The sequence below is a fragment of the Lynx canadensis genome, chromosome A1 (genome assembly GCF_007474595.2).
Source record: "Lynx canadensis isolate LIC74 chromosome A1, mLynCan4.pri.v2, whole genome shotgun sequence".
NCBI classification, from domain to species: Eukaryota; Metazoa; Chordata; class Mammalia; order Carnivora; family Felidae; genus Lynx; species Lynx canadensis.
In genome coordinates this window covers 196191475-196219152 of record NC_044303.2, presented here as the reverse complement: position 1 = coordinate 196219152, position 27678 = coordinate 196191475, and the positions used below count along the sequence as shown (strand labels likewise).

Here is a 27678-nt window from a genome sequence, read left to right as displayed (position 1 = left end):
CTCTTCCACTTAGAACAACATCGGAGCCTGGGTGGCTCAGTTGGTTAAGCATCCAACTCTTGATCTTGGCCCAGGTAATGCTCTCACAGTTCGTGGGACGGAGCCCGTATTGGGCTCAGTGCTAACAGCATCAAGCCTGCTTGAGATTCTCTCTCTCTCTCTCTCTCTCTCTCTCTCTCCCCCTCAAAATAAACAAACTTAAAAAAAATAAGAATATGTGAATAGAAAATCCCCCTTCCCCCAATATCCACTCTTCTAAATCTTATGCCTTAAGGGCAGCAACTGCAGATTAGAGAAAACAATTGCTTTTGCGTTTCCATCTATGCTTTGTCTGATTCCAGGAATGTCATGAGTGAATGGCATTCCTTTTCCCAGTAAATGAGGCTGATGGTACAAACGGTCAGATGAGGGTTTGGTTCATAGGTACAAAAGACCTCCGAAGCAATCCCAAACCAAAAAAGGCATACCCTGAGGGGTATGAGTACTGACTTGTGTCAGGTCCATTTCTCCTGGAAAGATAAAGATGCCGCTAATTAATATAGAGATGTTGGGGTTTGACGAACGTATATAACATCCACAACGGAAGTCAAGTTGGGGGTGGGAGGAGGGGAGAGCGATTAGAATAAAAATAGATAATTATGCATAGACACCTGTGGCGTTGGCTACGGAATGGCCGATGGGTTGGATCAACTCATAGAGGGCTTGGTATGTCCCGAATACACACCCCAAAAGGCCCAGGATGCTGATCATGATGTCCTTTGCAATGGTGACACAGCTCATGTCTTCAGGATAAAAGGTGATGAGCTCCAGGAGGGGCGGGATGATGAGGGCCAGGGCGCTGCTGCTCACGGAGCCCACAAAGGAGATGACCAGGTCCAGGCGGGGGATGAGGATGGCTGAGACACCTGCAACGAGAGAAGAAATTTAGAATCACTGAGTGTTCCTGCAAGAAGGGAGCTCAGAAACAAACCATTTCTTTGGAGCCTGATAACCCCACAGATGCCTGATCGACCATTTTGGGAAATGATGGTGGGAAATGATGGGAAAATGGGAATGGTGGGGAAAGATCCCATCGAGGACATGAACAGTAGGTCAGGCACTGTGGCTCTGGACTCCCACCTCTGTTTTAAAGACCAATGTAGGTGCTCTCCTTTTATTTTTTTTTAAGCTTATCTATTTATTTTAAGCAAGAAAGAGCACAAGTGGAAGAGAGAGAGAGAATCCCAAACAGGCTCCATACTGTCAGCGTGGAGCTCGGCATGGGGTTTGAGCCCATGAACTGTGAGATCTTGACCTGAGCTGAAATCAAGAGTCTGACACTTCACTGACTAAGCCACCCAGGCACCTGGGTGGCACCCCTCCTTTGGGTTTTTCACATATCATAGTTGTTAGAAAGTCTCCTCTACCACTTATCTATTATTACGTTCTCATTAAAGAGATCAGGAAATCTAGAGGTCTGGAGGGAATGAGATGTGGCCAAGGTCATACATTCTCTGAGATGAGAATCCATTGAAATGCCTATCTAAGCCTCTTTCTGCTCCACTATGCTGCCTCCCTTGTATATGAAAGAACTTGGTATATAGTAAGTGCTCAATAAACGTTTGACTCTTACTCAGACACTGAATCTACTGTGAATCTATACTACTCTACAAAATACAGCTACTGTCTAGAAGCAAGAATGAATAAAAAATGAGAGATGGATTTGTTGTCAGAATCTCAACCACTTGGTTCCCTATTCCTAGAAGGATCCTGGTAAATTAAAAAGAACATAAAACAGCCTTAGGCTGTCTGCTCCCTCCTCTTCTCTTCTCTTTCATTCCCTTCTCTTCCTCCAGGCGAGTCCAATTTCAATAATGTTTGAATGAACAAACATACAATTCATGTGACTTCACTTTGTACAACCATATGATTTTCCTATGAACAAATTAGGGAAAAAACTGCCCTGGGAAGCACCCATACTAGCTTCCTAGATCTGAAGAAAACATCACCTCTTTCTGAAATTGCTGCAACACATCCAAACAGAGAATGAGAGAGACTCATCAACTCTTGCAGGTGAGAATTCATCACCCCTCTGATGGGATGGTCCTGTCTAGTTTTCCCTCCCCAGGTATTTGATAAATTGCTTACTGCAGAAGGCACAGAGAAAGCTCAGTGTCCTCCCGGAGAGCTCACACTGACAGGGCAGAGAAAATATGTTATAGTAAAGCTATAATGCAAGATAGGCTGCAGGAGTTCTCTAGAAGGTTCATATCTGGTCATGCCAACCCACTGCTCACAGATCTTTCGCGGTTCCCCATTGCCCAGTCTCCTTAGCACAAGGTCCCTGATGACTTGGGCCCTTCCAGATCCTCTGCTCCTTGTCTTATCACTCCCCGCTGCTTTTAGTTCTCCAAAGAGGCCATAAGTACTTACCTCAGATCCGTGCATAGCGTGCTTCCTACACGTGGTACATTCTTTACTCCTCCTCTACCTCCTACTTGTCTCTTAGGTCTTAACTGAACCATCATTCCCCCGGACAGGACTTCCTGACCTGGCCTAGGCTAAAGCATAGGACCTTTGTGTGCTTTTAGGGAATCCTCCTCTTATGATCTTAACCATCATATGTTACATCATTATGTACCCTCTTAACACTGATCACAACGCACTATAATTATTTCCTTGCATATGTTTCTTACTCGATGGTAAGCCTCATGAGGGCAGGCGCCATGTCTGCTTTATTATTCATTATTGTATCCCGGGTGCCTAGCACAATAGTAGGTGCTCAACAAATGACTGTTGAATAAATAAGGAATAATGGAACTGACAGATGAATAAAGGAGGAGGAAGTGGTCACCCATGGTATAACAGAAGCAGTGCATATCATTAGAAGGTCAGCTCTGTCTAGCACTGCCTTCCCTGATCTCAAGTGGCCTCAGTTTTTCTCTTCAACTTAGACCATTCCTACTAGGAATGATCTCAAAACAATAGAGCTACAGGGCCCAAATGTCTTGGGTACATACTGGAAACTCTGTGATACCTTAAATCGAGCAGGAGTGCTGTTTCTGCCAATAGAACTCCATTTATGTGAAGCATAACATCGGATAGCATATTCTTCTGCTAGAAGGCTCCTAGAATTACACAATTTCTCCTGACCCTGAACCGAGACTGGATTTCCTCAACTTTAAACTCTGACTCCTGGAGTCTTTAAGACTTCATTTTCTCTCTCTCTTGCACAGTATCCCACAGGTGTTTAAAGACAGATATCCCTTAAGGACAGATACAGAAATTCCCCAAGGCTTTGCTTCTCTAGGAAAAACATCCCTAGTTCTTTTTCCCTTTCCTCACGGGGCACCTTTTCTCATTTCCTTTCTCTGGACATGCTTCAGAGAAAACATTCCCCAGCCTGTTCATGATGTTTCCCAAACATCTACAACAGCGCCTAATGTAGGATGAAAGAGTGAATAAATGAATGGAAGGAAGCATTAAGGAAGGAAGATCGGAGGGGGAGAGGAGAAAAGATTGCACCCCAAAAATGATCGCTAAGACTATAACAAATCAGCCCCTTGTTTTCCCCTGCAGTTCAACACCACTTTAGATAAGTGCCTCGATCTTAATTTAGGATAGGAAGGAATATGGCACGTGATGGAAAACAGACTTAGGCACTACACGACCTGTGGCTCAAACCCCAGCTCTGTCACTTAGCAGCTCTATCATCTGAGTGTGTTACCCAACTTCTCTGGGCCACAGTTCCTCCTGTTGGTGATATTACGTCGCTAGGCTGTCGTGAGTATTCGACAATGTCAGTATGGTGCCTGGCATACATACAGCAGGCATATAGGAGCGTGATTGAATGAATGGTATTTTTTTTTTCCTCCCATAAACCAGCCAGTGTCTACTTTCCATGTGTAGGCAACAGAGATGTCTGCAACATGTGATGGTTCTAGTAAGCCCGTTTTTCAGGTGGAAAGTTGAGGTTCAGGGAGGCAAAGTGTCTTGCACAAGGTCGCAAAGAAGGTAAGTGGCAGAGCCAGTGATAGTGGGACAGACGCCAGTGTGGCTCACAGGCACAGCTTTGGGCAAAGGGTGCCCTTTTATCCTACTCACAGGTCAGACAGACCAAGGCTATGCGGACAGACAGGTCTACAAACAGCGTCCACCTCTCTGACACCTGGGAGACGGCGAAGGGGAGGATGATGTCGGCCGGGACGTGGAACTGGAGGGCGTAAGTGAAGAAGATGCCAATGGAGTAGAGCAGCTTGACCGACTGGTACGGCCTGCAGAGAGATGGATAGGACGTGAAATGTAATGTGGCTCTGGGAAGGGCCATTCAAGACTCACTCATTGCTCAGAAACTGGTACCTTGTCACTGAGTCACGGAACTGGCTAACTTCCATTGACTTGGGCTCGATCCGCCATTAGAGCCGCCTGGGAAGCTTCTAAAAGTGCACGTTCCTGGAGATTCTGATTCAACTGGCCTACGGCTCAGGAATCTGTGCCTTTTATTCTTTTACTTCTTAAAAAAAGTGTATCTGTATAAAGTTTCTAGTTCAAAAGTCACGCAGTGAAAAGCTTCCCTCCCACCCTTAACTCCCAGCCTCCAGTTTTTCTTTCCATAGACAACTCCTCTAACAGTTTTCTTGTAGCTCTTTCAGAAATAATCAGTGTATATACAAGCTTATACCAAACGTATACACGCTTACACACACGTGGTTGCATCCTCTATATAATGCTAAGCTCCATTTTTGTTCATTAGATATATCTTGGAGATTGCTTTCTTTCTTTTTTCTAAATTTTATTTATTTATTCTGAGAGACAGAGAGAGAAAGAATCCCAAGCAGACTCTGCACAAGCGGGGGAGGGGCAGAGAGAAGGAGAGAGAGAATCCCAAATAGGCTCTGCGCCATTTGCACAGAGCCCTATATGGGGCTCAGTCCCACGACCTGGGAGGCCATGACCTGAGCTGAGATCAAGAGTTAGACGCTTAACCCCACTGAGCCACGCAGGCACCCCTCGGAGATTGTTTTCTAGTAGTCCACACAGAAGTGGCTTCTATTTAATCGATGCTTGGTATTCCTACAGCATATACTATAACTTTTTTGACGAGTCTTCAAATCATGGATATTTAGATTATTCCCCGTCTTTTGCTGGTAAAGAATGCTGGGAAGTATACCCTTGCACACAGATATCTATGCACATTTAGCATACAACCTGAGAAGTATAAATGCTGGCTAAAAGTATATGCGATTTAAACTTTTGAGAGCTACTGACCTACTGCCCCTTTGTTGTCCTAGCGTATAGAAGTACTTGCTTCCCCACATCCTTGCCAAAACGCAGCCTGTGTGCTGGTCTTTGCCATTCTGGGTTGTTTTTTTTTTTTCTTGGCATTTCTGTTATTATGAAGGAAACAAATGATCTTTTCAAATGTATAAAATGCCATTTAAAAAATCTGCCTGTGAACTGTGTGCTCATGCCCATCGTTTTCTTGGGCTGTGGGTCTTTCTCTTATTGGGAAGGGGTGCTTGTCTAAGACTCCTCTGGGGAAGCTGATGGCCAGCCAGGTTCAGAGCAGGTGTGATGTGCTCATGGGCTACGTTTTCCAGCCGAGGTCCCCGTAAGGAAAGTGCCCTGCCCAATGTAGCTAGTGGCAGCCCGAACTGCCCTGACCAGGAACAGAGTATTAGAATGATGTCTTACTGGTGTAATGTAAGTCGTGACTTCAAAGAAATCCCATATTATTATCCCATGCCTTATTCCACCACCGCACAATGAGGTGGGTGGGCTGCTGATATTTGTCTCATTTTACAACTGTGGCCTTGTGGGAAATGAATGCCCCGTCATTCTGCTCCCCATGAAAGAACAAGGCTGCGGGAAGACACAGCGATGATCGTAGCTAATACTCGATGAGTTCTTACTCTGTGCCAGATGCTTTTCTAAGCATTTTATGTGCATTAAACCAGTTAATCCTCACAATCACTCTTCGAGATCATGTGACAGTCATTTGTTTCTGCTGTTCACCAGTGCTTCCAGTTCTTCCAGACAACTGGTAGAATTTCACTTCTTCGCCCCCGGGAGTGAGGTGTGGCCCTGGGAGTTGTTTTGACCAAGGAAGTGCAAGCAGAAGAGATGTATGTCACTTCCCAGGGAACCTTTAGCAGCTCCATGGTGAAGGGCATGATTCACTGCACTCTGCCATGGCAATGTTTCAGGGAGTGGCTGTCTCAGCATTCTGTGTCCTGGGGAGGGGATGGTGCAGAGCTGAGCCCCAGCCACCCCGTAAGGGGCGGGCAACTTGAGCATAGAATCAAGCGTGTGTGTGTATTCAGCCACGGAGATTTTGGAGTTGTTTATTTCTGGAGCATAACCAAGCCTAGACAAATAGGCATTAGTATTATCCTCATTTTACTGAGGATGAGAATGAGGTCTGCAAGATGAGGCAGCTTGTCCAGGGTCACATAAGAACCAGGATGCAAATTCCTTTACTTAGTTTTGAAACCTTTGTTGTGAAACGCCTGGCTATACTGACTGCCTAGTCACAATGCACTCACTATAGTGCCGGAATAATGAGGATAGCTCACACTCGATGATGCTATGTGCCAGCCGCCCCCCCCAGATTGGTACCTGGAAGAATGAATGAATGCATGCATAAATAAATGAGCGATCAAATGTAAAAACTCCAAAACTAAATCCCCACTGGAGCACAGCAATGGCAGCCTAGGCCCATTTCTGGAACGTGGGGCCTGAGTAGTGATCCGTGGGCAGGACCCCCAGTCATCGTTTTGGAGTTATACTTTTTGTTGTTGCTGTTTGTGTTTCCCAAACACTCCCAGATCGTTTCATTTTAGGGTCTTTAAACCACAGAGTCGGACAGATTCAGTTTCAAGTTTCAGCTTCTCACACACATTGTGATCTGGGGAAGTTGCACACAGCCTCTCCAAAGAGCAACTTCCTCATCCATTAAATGGAGCTGATGATAATAATGGTAACTCGTAGGGCTGCTGTGAGGACTCAATGAGACAACATACAATGTCTGGATTATCACACCTACCTGTTATTATAATACTAATATTAGCAGTTAATATCTGGTGTTAATGATAACCCTAGGGGATGCCACGTTCTGTTGCAGAGGCTCAGATCCCATGACTCACCTCCCCTTCTCCCCCCAGGCAGGCAAGGATGGGCGTACCAGCAGTTGGGCAAGTTGAGGGTGATGGTGGCTTGGGTGCTTGACCCAAACTTCATGTAGCCCAGTGTCCCCAGGCAGATGTAGAGGGTGATGACAAGGGACATCCCCAAGTACAGAACAAAAGGAAACTGCTGTGGATCCCTCATCTGATTTTTGAGAGGCAAGACCTGAGGGGAAAGGAGATTGAGAAAGAAAGAAAAAAAAAGTAGTAAGAAATGTGGCACCTTGTGAAGGAGTAGGGTTCCCCCACAGACACAGACATCCTTTTCCAGGTGGCCCAGGGTCAAGAAGGGCCACGCCCCTTTTAATTTTCTATTTTCTATGGCCAGGAGTGCCCTACTCCATCTAGGCTAGTGAGTAAATTCACATTCAGTCTTCAAGGCTTAGTGTGGTGCATGGAGCAGTTGGTGCCCAGCGGGTGGGTCCTGATTTTCCTTCCCATCAGGAGAAGATCACATTCTGCACTTCATAAATACTTCTGGATATCTGGAAAAGCTGGCTTCCCTAGAGGGCAACAGGGACCAGCCACGCAGAGCCCTCATCCATCTTACCATACCAACACCTTCAAATGTGAAGATGGCTGTACCAAAGAACAGCAGGAAGGTCTTCCAGCTTGCCATCAAGGGGAGGTTGCTGGGATCTGGAATCTCCTGAAAGGAAGTAGAAGAAGGACCTTCGTTTTGCCATGGCATGGACGTCATCCCCAAACGTTGCCTGGTAGAGAGTTGATAGAAAGCTGGTAGAAAGCTGGGCCATACGTGTCATCAACAGAGACACGGTAGCTAGAGATAGCTAGAGATGAATCAGCCTTCCTGTTTTTAAAAGAAGTTCTTTGTTTTTATTGTAGTAAATTATACATGGCCTAAAAGTTACCATTTTATAAACATGTAAGGGTACAATCCAGCAGTATTAAGTACCTTCCCACTGAGCTACAACCGTCATCACCACCCATCTCCAGAACTTTTTTATCCTCCCAAACTTAAACTTTGTATTATTCATGAAATAGTAACCCCCTATTGCCCAGCTGCACTCCCCCCCCATCACCTCATATAAGTGAAATCATGTATCCGTCTTTTTGTGACTGGCTTATTTCGCTGAGCCTGGTGTCTTTAAAGTTCATTCATGTTGTAGTACAGATCAGAAGTTCATTCCTTCTTAAGGAATACATTGTGTATATTTACCACATTTTGATTTCCCACATCTTTACATGTGGGGAAAGTGGGAGCGAGGGAGGGGAAGGGAGTTGCCCGAGGCTATTCTGAAAGTTAGGGACATGACCCAGATAAGAATTCAGGTCTCCTGTCTTCACGTTCTCCAACGCCTCTTTCTCACCACTGCTCCCAGGGCTGTGCAGTCTAGTAGCTGGTACAGGTGCAGCGGGAATGATTATTCAATAGACTCCTGTGATGGGCAGAACAGTGGCTCTTTCCCGAAGATGTCTATATCCTAGTCCCTGGAAACTCTGAATATGTTACATTACATGGCAAGGGAGCATTAAGTTTTCAGACCGAATTAAGGTTGCTAATCAGCTGACCTTGAAATAAAGAGATTATCCTGGATTATCTGCGTGGGTCCAATGTAATCACAAGGGTCTTTAAAAGTGGAAAAGGGAATCAGAAGACAGAACTAGAGAGATGGTGGCAGGGGAAAGGTTCAGCCTTACATTCCTAGCTTTGGAGAAGGAAGGGGGCCATGAGCCCAAGGCATGTGGACAGCCTTTAAGAAGCTGGAGCAGGCCAGAAAACAGATTCTCCCCATAAGCTTCCAGAAAGAAACCCAGTCGGGCTGACACCTTGATTTTATTCCAGTGAGACCTACAGAACTCTAAGATAAATTTGCGTTGTTTTGAACGGCTAGATCTGTGATGATTTGTTACAGCAGCAATAGGAAAGTAACATAGCCCCAAAGACTCTCCGATTCAAAGAAATGAAGCTATAATGGTAGAATTTCAGGGCCTGTGTTAATAGCAAAGCATGGGCTTGGGAGGTAAACTGGTTGGAATTCGCCGAAAAATTACTTTCAGTTTATCAGTTTCCTTGTCTGTACACTGAGGATAAGGGTAGTACTTGCAAAATAGTATCGTCATAAAGAGTCAATGAGTTAATACATGTAAAGAACCTGGCACCAAGGAAAGAAAATTTCTTTATCATATATGCGTCCCTTGTCAACCTACCATTGTTACAATTTTTGTTGGTTATTTGTTGAGGTTTATCTCCGTGAATGAATGTAACCTGCATGAAGGCAGGTAGCCCCATCAGTTTCGCTTACCAGTGAATCCCAGCCCCATTTGCACAATGCCTGGATCACAGAAGGCGTTCAATAACTAATTGTTGAATGACTCACTGTTACCCAGTGTGACGACGACGACCATGACGAAGATGATGACTAGCTTTTACAGCTCGTGGGGCAGAAGTGTTCACACATGTCCCTTTAGCAGAGGCTGCTCGGAGCAGGTTACCTTCCTCACCTTCACCTGCCCATAATGGTACTCACCTTCCCCAGGTGTCTCACAACCCCCTCCTGCAGTGGTTTCAGGCACAGACCTGAACGATATACTCAAAGATCAGAGCCATGCTCCCCAGCGTGGTGATGTTGGCCAGCGATGAGAAGATGGACAGCAGCTTGAGGTTCTGGATAAACACCAACAGCATCAGGAAGGGCAGGATTGTCAGCATGTAGAAGCGGATGTCCAGGATCGGGGCCAGCACCAGGAACTTCCTGGGTTGGCAGTTGTTGGACGTCATGTGGGCTTCTTCAACCATCTGATGTAGAGACACAATGCGGGGCAGTGTATTTAGAGTTGCCAGATTAAACACAGGATGCCCAGTGAAGTTTCAACTTCAGATAATAAACAAATAGCTTTTTAGTAAAAGGATGTCCCAAATATTCCATAGGACACACTCATAGTAAAAAAATAAAAAATATTTGCTACGTATCTGAAATTCCAATTTAACTGTGTGTTGTATATTTTTATTTGTCAAATCTGGTAACCTCACCTGTAGTGCCCATGACTGTCACAATAGGAAACCCTTAGAATCTTAAAATCTCAAAACTGAAGGGTCCTTTTGTGATCTAACTCAACCTCTTCTTTCCTGCCACATGGTTTCCTTTCATTCACCCAGAGAACAGGAGTTGATAACACAAGAATATCTTCTTTAACTTAAGAGAGCCCTAAAAGTCAGAAAGCTCTGAATACTGAGTGGAATCTATCTTCTTGACTATTTCACCTAACATACTTGGCTGTTTGCGCAAAACTGATTATGCTCCCTCTAGCCCATGAAGCCAAGAAAGAATGCTGTGACTGATTCATAATGCCTCTTGGGAATGCAATGAGGGCAAGATTGCAGCTTGCTTGTCTTATATTTAGTTAGTCACCTTCTGTGTGACAACCCTGCCATACCTGAAGTGAATCTCACCGACACGTTTCAGGCTACAAATTCTCAATTATTTTTGATTGGACATAATTGCAAGCCTCTCCCTCCATCGTGGTTACACTCCTCAGATGTTGCTTTGGCTTCTCAATAATCCTTTACAAAAGTGATTCCCAGGACTGAGAGAACTCCCAAGTAGTCTGATCGGGGAGTCGAAATGCAGCCACTTTTCTCCCATGATCCAAACACTATGCTTTTGCTAAAGAAGCCTTAGGGATGTCTGTTTTTCTCCCACTCTGTCCAGAAGAAGCTTCTTTACCTGTTGTAAATTGTCTGCCATAAACATAAAATAAACACTGCAGAATCCCAGTTGGGTGGTGATTAGTAAGAAGCTGACAGTGTACCTGAGCCAGAAAAGAAGAGACAGAGAGAGAAAACAAATTACTTTTTAAAATGCACTTATTTTTGTTTTTTGAAGTGATCATTTCTGTTGTTATTTGTGATATTTTCCTACATTTTTTTATTTTGGAAATTTTCAAGTTCACAGAAACAATTGAGAGACAGGTATAATGGACACTCATATATCCTTTAAACTAAATATACCAGTTGTTAAATTTGGCCTTAACTGCGTTATATAAATATGTATGTGTATATGAATGTATGTATTCATCCAAACACAGACACACACACACACACACACACACACTCACACACACAGACACACACACACAGACACACACTCACACACACACACACACACACACACAGACACACACTCACAAACGCGGTTTTTTCCAGAACCATTTGAAAGTCAACTGCCGATATCCTAACACTTCAACCTTGACTCTCTCAGCCTATCCCTCTTAAGATCATAATATCCAGAAAATCAACTTCAATATCCTCAAATACATAGTCCATAATTTAAATAGCTCAATTATCTCCAAAATGTCTTTTATAGCTGTTAGTTATTTTTTGGATTCTGGATCTAATCATGGTTTACATATTGCATGTGGTTTTGTTTCTAGTGGTTATCCACATAGAACACGCACATTTTTTGGTTTTCCGTGACATTGGCTTTTGGAGAACGGTCCAGGCCAATTGTGTTGTAGAATGGTCCACACTGTGGACTTGGATGATTGTTTCCTCATGATTAGATTCAGGTAAGTATTTTTGCAAGCATAACACATTAGGGATATTTTGTACTTTTTCCATCATATTGGAAACCACGTGGTATCCTGTGGCTCCACTGTGGTGAAGGCCGTCAGACCTGTCCATTGTAGATGTACATTTCTCTTGTTATAATCCAGAGGTAAAACCGACATGGTATGAATATCCCCTTCCTCTCAAACCAAAGGGTCTTAATGGTCATTGATGATCCTTGTCTGAATCAACTATTTTATCAGTGGTTGCATGGTGATGTTTTTCTAACTCTCATTTTTTCTAAATTCATCAATTGGCATTTAAGAAAGATACATTCTTCCTCTTATTTTGTATCACAAAAAACTGCACGTTAATTTTTTAAATGCAATGTGTCATAATCTTGTATTGTCATTACTCTTTTTGGATTCTTCAATTGTCCCAAATTTGGAGATGCGTTCAGCGTGGGATGGCTGCGGACCTTAGATCAGTTTAGAGCAGTGGTTTGCAAAGCTGCTCTGTAGTACCAATTGTATCAGAATTGCCTGAGGTTTATGCAAAAAATACAGATTCCTGGCTCTCATATCAGCTTATCAAATCAGAAGCTCGGTGGCATCATGTGAGACCAGAGCAGAGATGTTCTCTCTCTCTTTATTATGGAAATTTTCAAACACATGCAAAAGCAATGACAATAATCCACTGACTCCTCGTGTGCCCCTTCCAGCTTCAATACTTATTAATTTTTTGCCAGTCCTCTTCCATCTATCCCTTTACCCCTACCACACACATGCTTATTTTGTTGGAGTATTTGTAGCAAACTAGAGAACTTAAGGCACTTCATCTGTAAATAATTCCATATGCAGCTCTTATGGACAAGGACTTAAAATATATATATATATATATATATATATATACACATACATATATATATATTCATATCCAATGTGCCATTATCATCACTTGCAAAATTAATAATAATTTCTTTGTGTCATTTAATAACAGCCCGCATTCAGATTTCTCCAATTGCCTCAAAACCATCTATTTTACCGCTGATTTATTCATTTATTTTTTGGAGAGAGAGAGAGAGAACTTGAATGGTAGAAGGAGAGGTAGAACTGGAGGCTGATGTGGGCCTTGGTCTCACAAACCATGACATCATGACCTGAGCCAAAATCAAGAGCCAGACGTTTAACTGACTGAGCCACCCAGGCGCCCCTTCCGTCTGATTTCTAAACAAGTCTATACATTGCATTTCGTTACTATGTCTCTTAAGTTTTTAGAACCGCTATATTCCCTTTGTTCTGCTTTCTTTTATTCCTTGTAACTTTTAACTTTTTGGTGGGGGTTGAAGACACCAGAGAATTTATCCTATAGTATGTTTCACTTACTAGATTTGATTTGGTTGATGACTTCTTCATAATGTCAGTTATCATATTTCTCCATCCCCTGTGTTTCCTGTGAACTGATATTAGATCTAGCAGCTTGACTAGATTGAGAGTCTTTCTTTATTGCTCTGCTAAGCATATTTCCAGGTCCCCACTATATCCCATTATAAGACACATTGTGTCTGGTTATCTCATTTCTAAACATGAGATGCTAAGATTAATACCTGGGACCAGGTGGTGTCAGTGTAGTCTTTCTTTATAAAGTTTCCCAGTTACCTTTCACCTTATGGCTTCAGCATCCATTGATGATTGTTGCCTACATCAAGTTCCTAGGTATCCCTTTTGCACACGAAAAATTACAAATCATTGTTTAAGATATTTTCCCAACTCTTTTGCAGTTACTGGGGCTCTAGAGAAATGGTGCATGGAATGGGTGGAAGCTAGGTGTTCTGGATTCTAGTTCTTGCTCTGCCCCTAAATTCCTAGGTAACATTGGGCACTTTTATTGCCCTATCTGGGCTTTATGTTCCTCCATTGAATTGCCTGGATACGATGGTCTCTTAGGATGCTTCTTACTCGAAAGTTTTATTTGGGGTGTCATCAGAAACATAAATCTTGGTGAGAAAGGATGAGCAATTGTGAGTCATTCATTATTACTGCCCCATGACCTCACCTGTCTGATCATTAGAGTGACTCCTGGTCAAGAGAGCGATGACCTACTGAGAGTCCCAAGAGAGGGGCTGAAGAAGGGATCTTGGCAGCCACAATACTGACTCACTACCTCCTGAAGGGCTCTGCTGGGAAAGGCTGAAATGTTAGGTTTGGGTCAAATTTTCGCACAACCACTATCTATATCTATTTGTGGACGTGTTATTTTTTGCCTTATGAGCCTTGGTCATCTCATATTTCCAGGACAATAAAGACCCACCCTGCCTACCTACAAGGTTGTGGAGATGATCAGAGGAGCTAAGACACAGAAAAACATCTTGTGTACCAGGCACTTTCATCAAGCAAGGGACAGCCTGAATGTTCACCATTAAGGGAAGGCTTCAATGAAACTATGGCACACATCCCCACTGAGGAACACTGTGAACCTTAAAAAATAATCAGGTAAGCCTGGGACCATCTTAAGCTGCCACAGGACGCCATGGAGTTGATGCCAGTGTTGAAGCCTGGAGACAAGCCCAGGAAAGCAACATGGTACACCATGACACCACCCCTCCCCACCGCCCCTAGAGACAGCTCTTGTCCTCAGATTGGCCACAGCTGCTCGTATTTAGCCCCAGTTGGTGATGCCAAGAGAGGGAAGGTCTTCATTGTTGGGGGGCCAGGTCCAAACAGGAGCTTCACAGATGTGCACACCATGGATCCGAGAACATACCAGTGGGATTTAGCCACCGTGGAGGGCCTTTGCCCTGTTACAAGCATGCCAGCTTTGTTCCCTCTTGGGCACCTCATACATAGCATCTGGGTGTTTGGAAGTGCTGACTAGTCAGGAAATCAAAATTACCTGTAAGTTCTGAATCCCGAAACTAGGACTTGGACCATGCCAGAGGTAACCAGCCCCCTGCCATCCCCAAGAACATTCTACACATCATCTATAGCCATCGGAAACCAGCTGTATGTCTTTGCAGGTAGAGAGAGATGTGCCCAGCCCGTGCGGGATGTGAATGCTGTGCCCAGCCCATGCGGGCTGCATATGTTGAAGGCAAACACTGTGACTTGGTCACAGACAGAGACACTTGGAAAACCTCCATCCCCCTGGCATGGTCATGTGGTGGTGGCAGCACGGACAAAGCTCTTCATCCATAGCAGCTTCGCAGGGGACAAATTTTATGATGATCTCCATTGTCTTGATATAAATGACAGGAAGTGGCAGAAGCTAAGTCCCACTGGGGCACCTCCCAGAGGCTGTGCTGCCCACTCAGCTCTACATATCCTAGAGGGATGACTCCCACAGGAGCACTGGATACCATGTATCAGTATCACATAGAAAAGTAGCACTGGACCTTGCTTAAATTTGACAGTTTTCTCCCCCTTGGACCATTGGATCATTCCATGTGTGTCATTCCATGGCCAGGGACTTCTGAGAAAGAAGATTCAAATTCTGTCGTTGTAAACTGTGATACTCAGAAAGGGGATTCCACCGACCAAGGAGTGACCCCTGGTGGTGATTCACATGACGAAAGCCATACTGATACATGCTCCCTTTTGTGTTTGGCAGGATGAATACGGAAGGGGAAATATACAGTGATTGCACTGTGACTGTAGTTGACTAACAAATCCCACGTTTTTATTAAATCACAAAAAATAGATATAATCAGGTAGATGTCTATGTCCCAGCGTGGGGAGAAATTAGCGACATGTCGTTAGATGAAAGAGCAAATTTCCAAAAAAAAAAAAAAAAAAAAATGTTCCAATTAGCGTAAAAGAAAATGCAAAATGCAATCTACATTTCCACTCACACACGTATATTCATGCACATGCAGAGAAAAAGTCCAGAGGGATATTTACTAACTAGATGTATCAGTGGATACGTATTGGATGAAGAGCAAGATGGGGCTGGAGTTCTCAGGGAAGGTTCCCTGGGTTGTTTGGTGGTTTGTAAGAACATATTCACCTAGCCCTGTGTAACTAAAAATAAAGGAAGATCAGGTGAGGATTATCATTGTTATTACTACGCCCACCACTACCAGTAGGACAGCAACGAGTCGTACCTGCCCCACGCCGAGTGGGTCCTCAGCCAGGCGTTTGGGCAGGTTTCTAGGCTGTACATCATGGCCTCTCCATAGTTCACAAAAGTCTTTTGCCATCTAGGGAAAGGACAAGAATGTGTAACTGGAACCGTTTTTGTTAAAGGTGCAACTTACTCCCAAAGTGAGTCATTATTATACATTTGTGTGTTAACATGGAACATCCTGGGAATTTCCCAGTAATAGTATTAATGAGATATTTTATCATACACTTTAAAAGCTTTCAGGAGTCTGCCTTTTCTTCTTTTTTGTAGTTGTCTTTGAAACAAAAATTTTTTTTAATGTTTATTTTTGAGAGAGAGACAGAGACAGAGTGTGAGCAGGGGAGGTACAGAGAGAGAAGGAGACACAGAATCCGAAGCAGGCTCCAGGCTCTGAGCTGTCAGCACAGAGCCTGATGCAGGGCTTGATCCCATGAATTGTGAGATCATGACCTGAGCCAAAGTTGGACGCTTCACTGACTGAGCCACCCAGGCGCCCCTATAGTTGTCTCTTTAAACACTAATATTTAAGTGAAAGAAAAATTTTAACTTAACAGTAGCTGTGCATTGACTTAGGTCTGTAAACCAGGAAAGCAGGGACATGAAAGGTGTGAGGTGTGCAAACCTAGTTAGGGGGAGGAGGAAATAGGGGCAGAGGGGTGTGAGTATGGCCAAGCCAGTAATGGTCTTTTCTGGACTTTATTCCTTCCTTCCCACTGCTGAGGATGTTGGGACATTTGAGGTGCCTGCCTCAGACCAGATCCCATGCAAACGTGGTACTTAGGCTTTTGCCCAGCACCCCTGTAGGATGTGACACCCAAGTTCCAGTCTGTCGTATCCCTCTTCCCTAGGTGGCCCTTCCTAAGGGCAGGGAAGGCCCTACTGAGGAACCATCTCTAAGCAAGTGGGAGCAGCAGGTAGCCAAGGAACGGATCCCCAGTGCTAACTGCATGACTGAGGGGAGTAGCTGGGAGAGGGCAGGAGACCGAGACTTGGGTCTTGGGTTTAAATCCCAACACACCCCCTCAGATGGCCAGGAGACCTTGAGCAAGTCTCTTTAGACTTCTGAGCCTCAGTGTTTTTCACACGCAGTCTGGGGTTGGGGGAAGGGACAGGGACAGATGAATGTGGAGACGCTTTGGAAACATGGCTCGATCCTTATTTTTATGATTGCTCATTGTGCTTGGCATTCCAAATACAAATGAGGTCACACTGCATAGGAGTGGCAAACGTATTAGTCTGAGGGTTACAAATTCAAAAGCTATGGGGCCAGACAGGTATCAGTAATATGGTGAGAGGGGCTGGTGCACCAGAAGGGGGAACAGTGGAGACAGTAGCATATACCACCGTCTGTTCTGAAAGTGATTTTTTTTTTTGAGAGAGAGAGGGTGCAAGTGAGCGAGGGGCAGAGAGAAAGAGAGAGGGAGGGAGAGAGAGAAGCAGGGTCACCTGAAGCGGGACTTGAACTCACAAACCGTGAGATCACAACCTGAGCCAAAGTCAGATGCTTAATCAACTGAGCCACCCAGGCGCCCAAAGAGGGATTGTTTGGGATTTGGTGCCCCCTGAGAAATGACGGAATGAGACCCCGGAGGTGCCAGATTGTCTAATTGGCAAGGAGAAGGTGGAATTTGCTTTTTTTTTTCTTCCAATGTGAAATCTCCAGGCCAAAACAAAACAAATCAAAAACTGGGAAGCTCTTAGGCCATCAGTCTGTCACCTCTATATTAAAAAAAAAAAAAAAGAAAACAAGTCATAAAAAAAAAAATCAGAAAAAGGCTATCGTGAATGGCTGAGGTGTCAGAAACCTTCATGGTGATATAATTGTCCCAGTAGGCTTGAGGGGAGAGAAGATACGCAAAATGGTTAGAGTGGGGTCAGATCAGACCGGCCTTCGAAGACCGGCTCTGCCATGTGACCCTGAGCCAGGCATTCAACTCAACCGAGTCTCAGTTTACTCATCTGTGAGATGGGAATAATAATAGTGCCTGCCATAGAGGTTTACTGTAAAGAGTAAATAAAAGGCTCGTTAAAGCTCTGGCCATGTACCCGGCACGTGTAATTGGGCAATACATTTAATTGCTGAATAAGTTAAGTGCTCTTAAAAGTGTTTTGCGAGCTGGAAAGTGGCCTACAAGTTAGGTGTGACTCATGTATTCTCCAGATACACCTATTTGGGTTTGATAATTTGGCTTTATGAGGAGTTTCAGTTGATGTCTCTCTCTACTCTGACCTGGGGGGAGTTTCTGATCTTGGGAGCCCCTAAGTGCTGCAGACAGAGAACCACCAGGCAGGTAGCTGTAAGGAATTACTAATTACCCTCGGCTTGTTGGTTTATAAATACGAAACTCTCTGCATTGTTTGTGTTCATTGTATTTGACTTCTGTTTCAGGATTTTTTTTTTTTTTTGCATTGGGATTTCAAATATGTAAACACTGAGTATTGTATGTATGCTTTATTAATGACAGGGGCCACTGCGAACTATTCATTTCAACTATGCTTTTTGCTCTTACTAAATTGTCCCAAAAGAGGCTTACCTAGAACAAATCACCCTTACAAGGTGTGTGTCTTGGGGCTGGGGGAGGCTGGGCAGGAGGAGATAAGAAGGAAGGAAGGACATCCTAAGTATCTTGCATATTTATGGCAGTGTTTAGAGCATGCTGGCATCTTTTATCACTTTTGATCTTGCCAGGTACGGATAGTTAGGGTCAAAGGGTACAGGAACTTGACAAAGTCATCCAGCAGGTTAGCAGAGCTGGGCCTAGACTTACTTAGGAGTTTCCAGTTGGGACTTTATCATCCTCTCCACCAGCTCTATAGAATCTACGGCAGCAGGTGCAGTGGCTGGACAAGTGGCCGGTCAACTGGGTCAGTGGTCAAAGGAAACTTAACACAGATGGGGCCTGATACAGGGTGAGAGAGAAGCAGGATTCTCACCTCTGACTGAGGTGATGGGCGCAGTTCAACAGGATGACCATGCAGTGCACGGTGAGGACCCCAATGCCCAGCAGGCTGATGGGACCCACCTGGAAGGGAAAAAGAAGTGGGGACAGTGAGCCATAGACTGAACATTCCTATAACTGGCCCTCTCCCAGTCTGGGTGTTGGGCCCCTCTCGTCATAAAGCTGCCTCTGGGATGCAAGTCCCTGCCTGGACGTCCTTGTGCTCCCAGACACTCTAGTTCTTCTAGAACACTTCTTAGCATCACTGCAAAGTGACCGCCCAATCTCTTCTAGGATACTGCCCGTGACTATTCCACCACCTCCACAGACAGCCCATGCTTTTCCTCATCTGCCTTGAGTTCTGCCTTCTAGATCCCTCATTCCTTTTTCACACCCTGGCCCTCACCTCCTCCAAGATACTTGAAGACCCAGGTTCCTCTTATGACTGGGTGCTCTTCCTCCAGCATAGAGTTGTCAACAGGGGCATTAGTGATATTTTCCAGGTGAGTCTTTGTTGTGGAGGCCCTGCTTGCATTGTAGGGTGTTCAGTACGTTACTTGGCCTCTATTCAAGGTGTCAGTAGCACGCTCTTTCCCCATGAGTTGTGACAGCTTAGACACTGTAAATGTCTTGGGGGGTGTATGTGCAAACGTGTCCCCAGTCAAGAATCCTTGCCCCTGGGGGCGCCTGGGTGGTGCAGTCGGTTAAGCGTCCGACTTCAGCCAGGTCACGATCTTGCGGTCCGGGAGTTCGAGCCCCGCGTCAGGCTCTGGGCTGATGGCTCAGAGCCTGGAGCCTGTTTCCGATTCTGTGTCTCCCTCTCTCTCTGCCCCTCCCCCGTTCATGCTCTGTCTCTCTCTGTCTTAAAAATAAATAAACGTTGGAAAAAAAAAATTAAAAAAAAAAGAATCCTTGCCCCTGTATGTCTAATTTGTCATTAATCCTTTTATTTTTTTTAAAGATTGTATATATTTAAGGTGTACAACATGATGATTTGACAAACATCTACATAGCAAAATGATTATTACAGTCAAGCTAATAAAATCTTACTCTCACATAGTTTCCATTTTTTATTTGTGTGATGAGATTAAAAAACAGAGCTAGCTCATTGTTAATTCTGATCTCCCAGATATGATCAGAAGGGCATAAAGAAGGACTCTTTCACCTCCTCTGTGCTGGACACTTGTGCCTTTATAGATATGACCTGATGTAACATTATCACAAAGAAACAAATGAGAGATCAAGGACACCACTAGATTTCACTAGAATTCACTAGATTTCACTAGCCTCCGTATAAGGGAGACTTCCTTTGATCTCGTTTACTTGCACATTCCGAGGACCTAAGAATGCACATAGTAGGTGCCCAATATGCATTTCTTTTTAAAAAAATTTTTTTTTCAACGTTTTTATTTATTTTTGGGACAGAGAGAGACAGAGCATGAACGGGGGAGGGGCAGAGAGAGAGGGAGACACAGAATCGGAAACAGGCTCCAGGCTCCGAGCCATCAGCCCAGAGCCTGACGCGGGGCTCGAACTCACGGACCGCGAGATCGTGACCTGGCTGAAGTCGGACGCTTAACCGACTGCGCCACCCAGGCGCCCCCCAATATGCATTTCTTAAATGAATCATGGTCAGAAGTTCTGATGGGAGTGGGGGGGGGCAGAGAAATAATCTAATGACTCTTGAGAGGCAAAAATCAGAGGATAAAAGAGCTAACAGCAAATACCACACTGACAAAGGCAGTTTGCCTGAGGGCCATGTGGTAATAATACTCTTCAGAAGTTCTAGAACCCTGAGGATTTCAAAGGGGGAGAGTCTCATCTCTGGGTTGGAACTGCGACAGATTGGAAGTCATATCAGAAGAAGCCAGGGTCTTGATATGCCTTCTTTTGACATGGGGACCACTAACCAGGCCTGGGAGAGAAGGAGGAATTAGCATCATCTAAAAGGAAATCGTATACTTGGCCAATTCAATAGACATGAATTGGGACTTCCTGTGTTCCTGTCTCTATAGCAGGTTTTGTGAAGAGGTGTAAAAATACATCAGAAAGTTCCTGCCCTCAGAGCTTTCAGGGAAGTGAGGAAGGTAGGTATACTAAAAAATTATGTCTCCTCTTTGTGAGTGCTGTAAGGATTCCAGGTGAGGTAGATAGAAGTTCTAGAAAAACACAAGGTGAAGGTGGCATTAATTTTAATAGGAAAAAGTAAAGTTTCACAGAGGAGGCAGATTTCGAAAGGCAGAACCAAGGGAGAAGGAACAGCATAAGCAAAGAGACAGAGGTGGGGTGACACAGGGTGTCAGGGGACTGGTGAAGCCTTCATCATCCTCGTCTCTCAAGCCATGTTCTCACAGCCACTATAATGGTGTGAAACAAGAGCTCAGACTCACGTATCTGCAGGGACCAGGCTACTAAGGTAAATGAGTGAAACGGGCTGGATATAGTTCTAGGGAGTGGGGAGGACTGTGGCAAAGTAGCTTGTGTGCCAGTGTGTGAGGATGGTGGGTGTTTAAGAATAGCTGCGGGGTGGGGGAGTTGTATGAAGGGGTTCAAAAGGTACAAGCCTCCAGTTAGGAGATAAACAGGTACTGGGGATGTAATGTGCAACATGATGACCATGGTTGACACAGGTGTATGGTATGCTTGCTTGAAATTTGCAAAATAGATGATATATAATATATATACATACACATGAAGAGATGATGTTAACTAAACTTATTGTAAGCATTTTTCAATATACATGTGTGTCATTATGTGGTACACCTTAAACTTATAGGGTACTCTGTGTCATTTATATCTCAATAAAACTGGGGGGACAAAAAAGAGTAATGGCCTGTCCCCTCCAGCCACACTCCATTTGACTCCACTGGATTGATGCCAAGAAGCACCTTTCCTATTGCAGAGGGTATCCCCAAACTGCCCATTGATAAACAGTGCAAAGACCTTAGGGGCCTACTACCTTCCCCCCCCACCCCAAACAGTGGGTAAACCTAGTTTCCATCACACAGACCCCTCTTACCAATAAGCCGGCATTTTTCATGGCCAGGGGAAGCCCCAGGAATCCTGTGCCAATGTTGCATTTCAGTAAATGGATCAAAGTTTGCATTCTCCTGTAGGGAAGAGTGGGGAGACAAGAGGGTTAGTGGGTGGGAAAGGTGATCCAAAGCTCAGGCTCCTTCCAGCATCTTCAGCACCTGCCACCCTTTGGGAGGAGGGACAAAACCCGATGAGGTGAACTCTGGAACATCTGATCCAGGGCTGGTGCTAGTTTAGGTGACTCAACACATACTTAACCCACAATAGGCTCGAAAGAAAAGGTTGACAATTGCTACCATTCTGGATAAGCCTCTAGTATCAGTTTATTCATTAATTCATCTAATGATTTCTTTCAGTTTATTCACTAAAATAATTTTTTTTAATTTTTTTTAACGTTTATTTATTTTTGAGACACAGAGAGACAGAGCATGAACAGGGGAGGGGCAGAGAGAGAGGGAGACAAAGAATCTGAAGCAGGCTCCAGGCTCCGAGCCATCAGCCCAGAGCCCGACGTGGGGCTCGAACTCACGGACCGTGAGATTGTGACCTGAGTTGAAGTTGGACGCCTAACCGACTGAGCCACCCAGGCGCCCCTAAAATAATTTTTATTGAGACATACTAGGCCTTGGCATCTAGATGGACAATGAAATAATTAATGATTTTCTTAATTTATAGAGTAATTATTGGTGCCAGTTTATTAATTCATTCACTAGAAAAAAAACCCATAACTTCTCCTGCTATATGGAGTATTTACTGGTTCTAGTTCATTCCTTCATCCGTTCACTCAACCAATATTCCTGTGAACTGTTCCATGCTCTTCATTGGATGCAATTTAGTAACAATTGTTATTGTGCATACAGAACGCTAACTATGTCTCGTAGGGTGCTGGGTACCAGGGTTCTAAATGCTCTCCATGCCTGTGCTGGCAGTTTCTGCTAAGGTACCACCCATTCACTGTGGGGGGGGGGGGGGGGGGGGGGGGGGTGGAAGGTGGGGCAGGATCATGAGAAGAGAATCAAGAAGGAACTGAAATGAAAAGCTGAGTGCAAGAGCAATGAACTCAGAGGTATGGAGCACTGATTTCTGAGTTCTAGCTCTGCCATTAACCTATGAAATTTGGTTACTACTTTGGAAAGACCCTTAGCTGCTTACATCTTCTGTTTCTTCATCTGCCAAAAAAGAAAGATAGAGGGAATAATTATTGCCCTGCCTACCTCCCAGGGAAGTGCTAAGAATCAGAAGAGGTAATGACATGATGAATCTTGGAATCGTGAAGTGCTTCTAAGATGTGAGGCATCATCACCGTCACCACCACCATCATCATCACCATTCTCATCCTCATCAGCGACACTACCACCTTTGGTCTGACGTTATGGTGCCTACCTGCTAGAAGGGCCTCCTTGAAGGGGAAGTAGAGCTGGGTGGATAGAAAACAGATAAGAAAGGGCTGGTTGAAGCAGGTGTACGTGTCCCTTCCTTGTGGAATATGGTGCCTTGAGGAGGCCTTTGGAGGTACCTCCTTGTGCAGTCTTGGAACTGTCTAGAGGCAGCCTAGCATGGTCACACAGCTAGTCCCTTAGAGACTGTGCTCATGTCTCTAGGTCTTTGTCTCAGTGGTTAGGGAGTCAGGGCCAGTTCAATACCGACCTGGGAGAGGGTTGGGACCACCCCCCCGACTTCTTGCGTCTTCATTAGCTCAGTCTATTCACCTGAGGATGGTGGGGGGGGGGCCCTGTTACACGTTCACTTCCAAGAGGCCATTTTTATAACCTTTATTTCTTGATAACTGCAGTCATTGGAAAATACATCAAAGCAAAAAGCAAAACAAAACACCACTTTTTATCTTTCATCAATTACTTGATAGTAGTGTCTCCAAAAGATGTGCTCTGTCTCCCCGCTTCCTACCCTCTGTCCTTCCATCTCCCATTTCTTTCCTACGGCAGCATCTTGTCCAAGTTGAATCAGATCTCTTGGAAAAAGTGAGACTAACTTTTGGAGAAACGATGTGCCTTAGCTAACAGCATCCTAGATCAGGGACTTGGAGAGTAAAATACATGTTGGGATTTTTAAAAGCATAACTTTATTTTTCCTTGAAAAATGATACATTGCCCTTATAAAAACAAAATAGTGAAATTCCACTAACTGGAAATAACCACTGTTAGTTTTGGCTAACATCCCTCTGGGCATTTCTGTCTGTTTCGAAATGCACTCAAGTTTACACAAGGAGAGCCATTATAATACTGTATCCTATATTAATTTTATGAATAGTGTGTCCTTCACGCTTTCCACCAACATAGGCATTCTTCATCACTTATAATGGCTGTGTATACAGGTATCACATTTATTTAAATAATCTCCTATTGTTTCCAAATTGTCAATATTATCATTGGTGCTTCAATAAAATTATCATGCACACTTGTGTTATTATTTCATTTGGAAAAATTCCTAGAAGTGGTATTTATCCATCAAAGGATATACTTATTTATATCTACACTTAAAAATACCTAAGTAACACACAGTAGGAAACTCAAAAGGTAAAACAAAAACGAGAACCAAGAAACCTTACATAGTGCATATAAATCTCTCTGCCTCTCAGTTTCCCAATTCTTTTACCCTAAGGAGCTACTGCAGCCAGTTGTGTGTGTGTGTGTGTGTGTGTGTGTGTGCATGTGTGTACTTCCAAAGGAAGCATATACCAAATAAGTATTTGCATGGTTTATTTTAAATTTATTTATTTAAATTCAAGTTAGTTAGCATACAGTGTAGTATTAGTTTCAGGAGTAGCCTTTGTATGTTTTATATAAATACGTGTTAGGATTTGACATACATTACAACACTGCTATCTGGAAAGGTCCCAGCTTAATTCTTCTTAAAAGGTCTAGAGGAAGGACATTTCCTGACATCCTTATCAACACTGGGTACGGTCACTTACAACCTCATTATGCCCAAGGTTATTATCTGATCTGATTAGCAGATAAGAGTCTAACTGGCAATAAAGTTCTAAGAAAAAGTTCCATGTGTCTGAGTTTGTAGCAGTGAAAGTAGGGACATGGGGCCAGGAGGGTTTATAGGGGAGAGGGAGGGAGAGAATAAATACTAGTGGATGTAGCAAGAGAGGAGAGCAGAGGAGACTGGAAGGGTGAGCAGCCAGCCTACGACAGAAAAGCGTTCCTAGAATCAAGCTCATGCTGGGGATGGCTCCTCTATCTGGGTTCTCGGTGACAACCGGGAAGCACGTGTAATACCCAGAGCCGCACGGATCGACCTTCTTAGTTTCTGCTTTCCTGTTTCCTCCATGCGTCTCCTGTTCCATGGGGGTGCAGGTGTTAGGAAGACAGAAGTGGGCAGATGTGGCCCAGAGCTGTGAAGGCAGCCGCGCTTGACCTCAGATCTAGAAGGGCAGGACAGCCACTTACGATAAGCCGCTGGCTTCCTCAGCAGGATGGACGTTCTCTGCAGTGACATTGCTGTTCCTCTCCAAAAGTGACTTGGACACATCATCCAAGGAGCTGTGGAAGTCCCTTCCAAGCAGTGACATCTTCAACAAGGTGGGACGGGGGTGGCAGCTCAGGGGAAAGGCCTGTAACAGCCTTGAACCAGCCTCCCATGGGTTTTTCTCCAGAGAAACCAGGGCTGCAGGCCCAGGACACTGGTTCCCGTTTCCCGAGGGTGCCTGACCCAGACTGACGCCCAAGTGTGCGGATCAGTGGAGCACTGGTGGCAGGAGAAGCTGATGTTGACTGGGCCTCACCTGGCTTTGGGGGCACTTATGAGAGTCTCATCTTGGCATGACCCTCAGTGCCCTTCACGATCGGTCGGCCACACGCCAGGACTCCTCCGGGCTTCCAGTCCCTCCCAGTTCAGCCCTTAACGCTATAGGGCAAAGTGAACAGTGTGCCCGGGAGGAGGAAGGCACCATTGGACTGCAGGTCCTGGTGCCTGGATGTGGGGCCAGGCTCCGTGCCCGTCTACCTCTGCGAGGAGGAGGCCAGAGCTACCTCACAATGGAGGCTGCCCAGCCAATAAGGACGCAGTCCCAGGATGCAGGTGTGGCCCAACCCAGGGCGGGAGTGAAGAGTGGCTCTTCACGGGCCCGAGTGCTACCTGCTCAGAATTCCTGTACAGGAAGGGTGTGTGGACTGTGCCTATTTGGAATGGAGTACAAAAGTAAACTTAAAAAAATCATTTATTCAATAATATCTACCTGTCTATTAAAATATATCTATTGGGCATCTAAGATATACTAGGCACTGTTCCGCCTGCTGGGAATACATTAGGGTAGAAACATACTACAATCTCTGCCCTCATGGGACTACAGTCTAGTGAGGAGACAGATAATAAATATGTCAAGTATGTATTGTTGGTAATAAGTACTATAGAGAAAAATGATGCAGTAAAGGGGAATGGGAAGGGCTGGCTGGGGGGAGGGTTTGCAATTCTTTGTTTTTAAATAAGTTTAAAAAAAGTTTATTTATTTTGAGAGAGTGTGCATGCGTGAGTGGGGGAGAAAGAGGGGGGGGGGGAAGAGAGAATCCCAAGCAGGTTCTGCGTTGTCAGCACAGAGCCGATATGGGGCTCAAACTGACAAATTGTGGGATCATGACCTGAGCCGAAATCAAGAGTCAGATGCTTAACCAACTGAGCCACCCAGGCACCCTGGGGGGTTGCAATTCTAGAATGGGTGGTCAGAGAGAGCCTCACTGAGAAAGTGACACCTGGGTAAAGGGCTGAACGGGATGAGGGAGCACGCCTCATGTATGTCTTGGGTGCGAAACTTAAAGCAGAGGGAAGAGTAAGTACAAAGGTCCTGAGGCAGGAGAGGGCCTGGGTGTTTCGGGAATGGTAGGAAGGCCATGTGGCTGGCTCAGCATGCACAGAGGAGAGGGGAGATGAGTAGAGTGGGCATATGTCTGGTTTGCCCAGGACTGTGTTGGTGTGTGTTTATTGCCTGGACATAATTACCAACAGTGCCTCTTTCCTGGTTTGGATGAGAAATTACATGGTCACACCAGAGATGCACTTAACCTAAGTGGAAGTAATGGAAGGGGGTGGAATGGGACGGGCAGGAACTTGTAGGCCACTGTAATGCCTTTAATTTTTACTCTGAGATGAGGAATCATGGAGGGTTTGAGAAGGGAAGTGATGTGACTTGCATTTTAACAGGATCTCTCCAGGCCATTTGTTGGGAGCAGATGGAAGGAGGGCAAGGGCCAAAGCGGGGAGATAGTTAGGAGGCCACTGCAATGAGCCCGGTGCTAGTCAACAGTGCGGTTTAGACCAGGGCGGTAGCTAAGGGATGATAAGTGCCTGAAGTCTGGGTACTTTTATTTTTATTTAATTTTTTAAATGTTGATTCATGTTTGAGAGAGAGTGTGAGGGGGGGAGAGGCAGAGACAGACGGAGACAGAGGATCCGAAGTGGGCTCTGCGCTGACAGCAGAGAGCCCGATGCAGGGCTCGACCTCACAAGCCGTGAGATTGTGACCTGAGCTGAAGTTGTGCTCACCCAGCTGAGCCACCCAGGCACCCCAGTCTGTGTACTTTTAAAAGGCACTTTTAAGAGGCACCCCAGTCTGTGTACTTTTAGAGGATGTGCTGATGGGTGTGAAGAAGGGGTATAGAAGGGTATAGAAGGAGGGGAAGGGTCAAGAGGACCTCACGAATTTTGACACAACGGGAAGGAAGGAGTTGGGGCACGCAAGCCTTGTCTCGAAGACGCACTTGCGGGCACGCCGTACTTGGCTTGTTCATTCGCGATGGTCTAGACAGGCTATGTATGAAGATCATGGCGGCCAGGTGCTGCCCATGGCAACTGGGTATGGCCGCAAAATCGACTCTTAGGGCTTCTCCCTTCCTCTGAATGTCGAATGAGACTTCTCCCTCCTCTGATGCGCTAAAGGCTTGTTCTCGCA

At 44.9% G+C, this 27678-nt stretch overlaps 1 protein-coding gene and 1 pseudogene across 2 annotated transcripts; one reads left to right on the top strand and one right to left on the bottom strand.

Moving 5' to 3' along the window:
• Positions 1-417: 417 nt before the first annotated feature.
• SLC36A3 (solute carrier family 36 member 3) lies at positions 418-25305 on the bottom strand. 2 transcript variants are annotated; one of them, XM_030328972.1, is made up of 11 exons: positions 25184-25305; positions 21751-21841; positions 18727-18815; positions 15773-15868; positions 10853-10937; positions 9706-9924; positions 7714-7812; positions 7163-7329; positions 4084-4253; positions 651-905; positions 418-509 (listed from the first exon to the last, which is right to left on the bottom strand). In XM_030328972.1, exons 1-11 carry the CDS (start codon positions 25303-25305, stop codon positions 418-420), a joined length of 1485 nt encoding a protein of 494 aa, XP_030184832.1. The 2 variants fall into 2 exon arrangements, with proteins under 2 accessions (XP_030184832.1, XP_030184841.1); XM_030328981.1 differs by lacking the exon at positions 418-509 and having other exon boundaries at positions 637-905.
• On the top strand, positions 13977-15419 carry LOC115523224 (annotated as a pseudogene).
• Positions 25306-27678: the final 2373 nt, after the last annotated feature.

Coding starts and splice junctions, on each gene's coding strand:
- SLC36A3 (XM_030328972.1), bottom strand. CDS start 25,305: ATGTCACTGCTTGGAAGGGACTTCCACAGCTCCTTGGATGATGTGTCC. Junction 21,842..25,183: donor GAGGAAGCCAGCGGCTTATC/GTAAGTGGCTGT, acceptor TCTTCCCTACAG/GAGAATGCAAACTTTGATCC. Junction 15,869..18,726: donor GCCCATCACCTCAGTCAGAG/GTGAGAATCCTG, acceptor TCCTTTCCCTAG/ATGGCAAAAGACTTTTGTGA.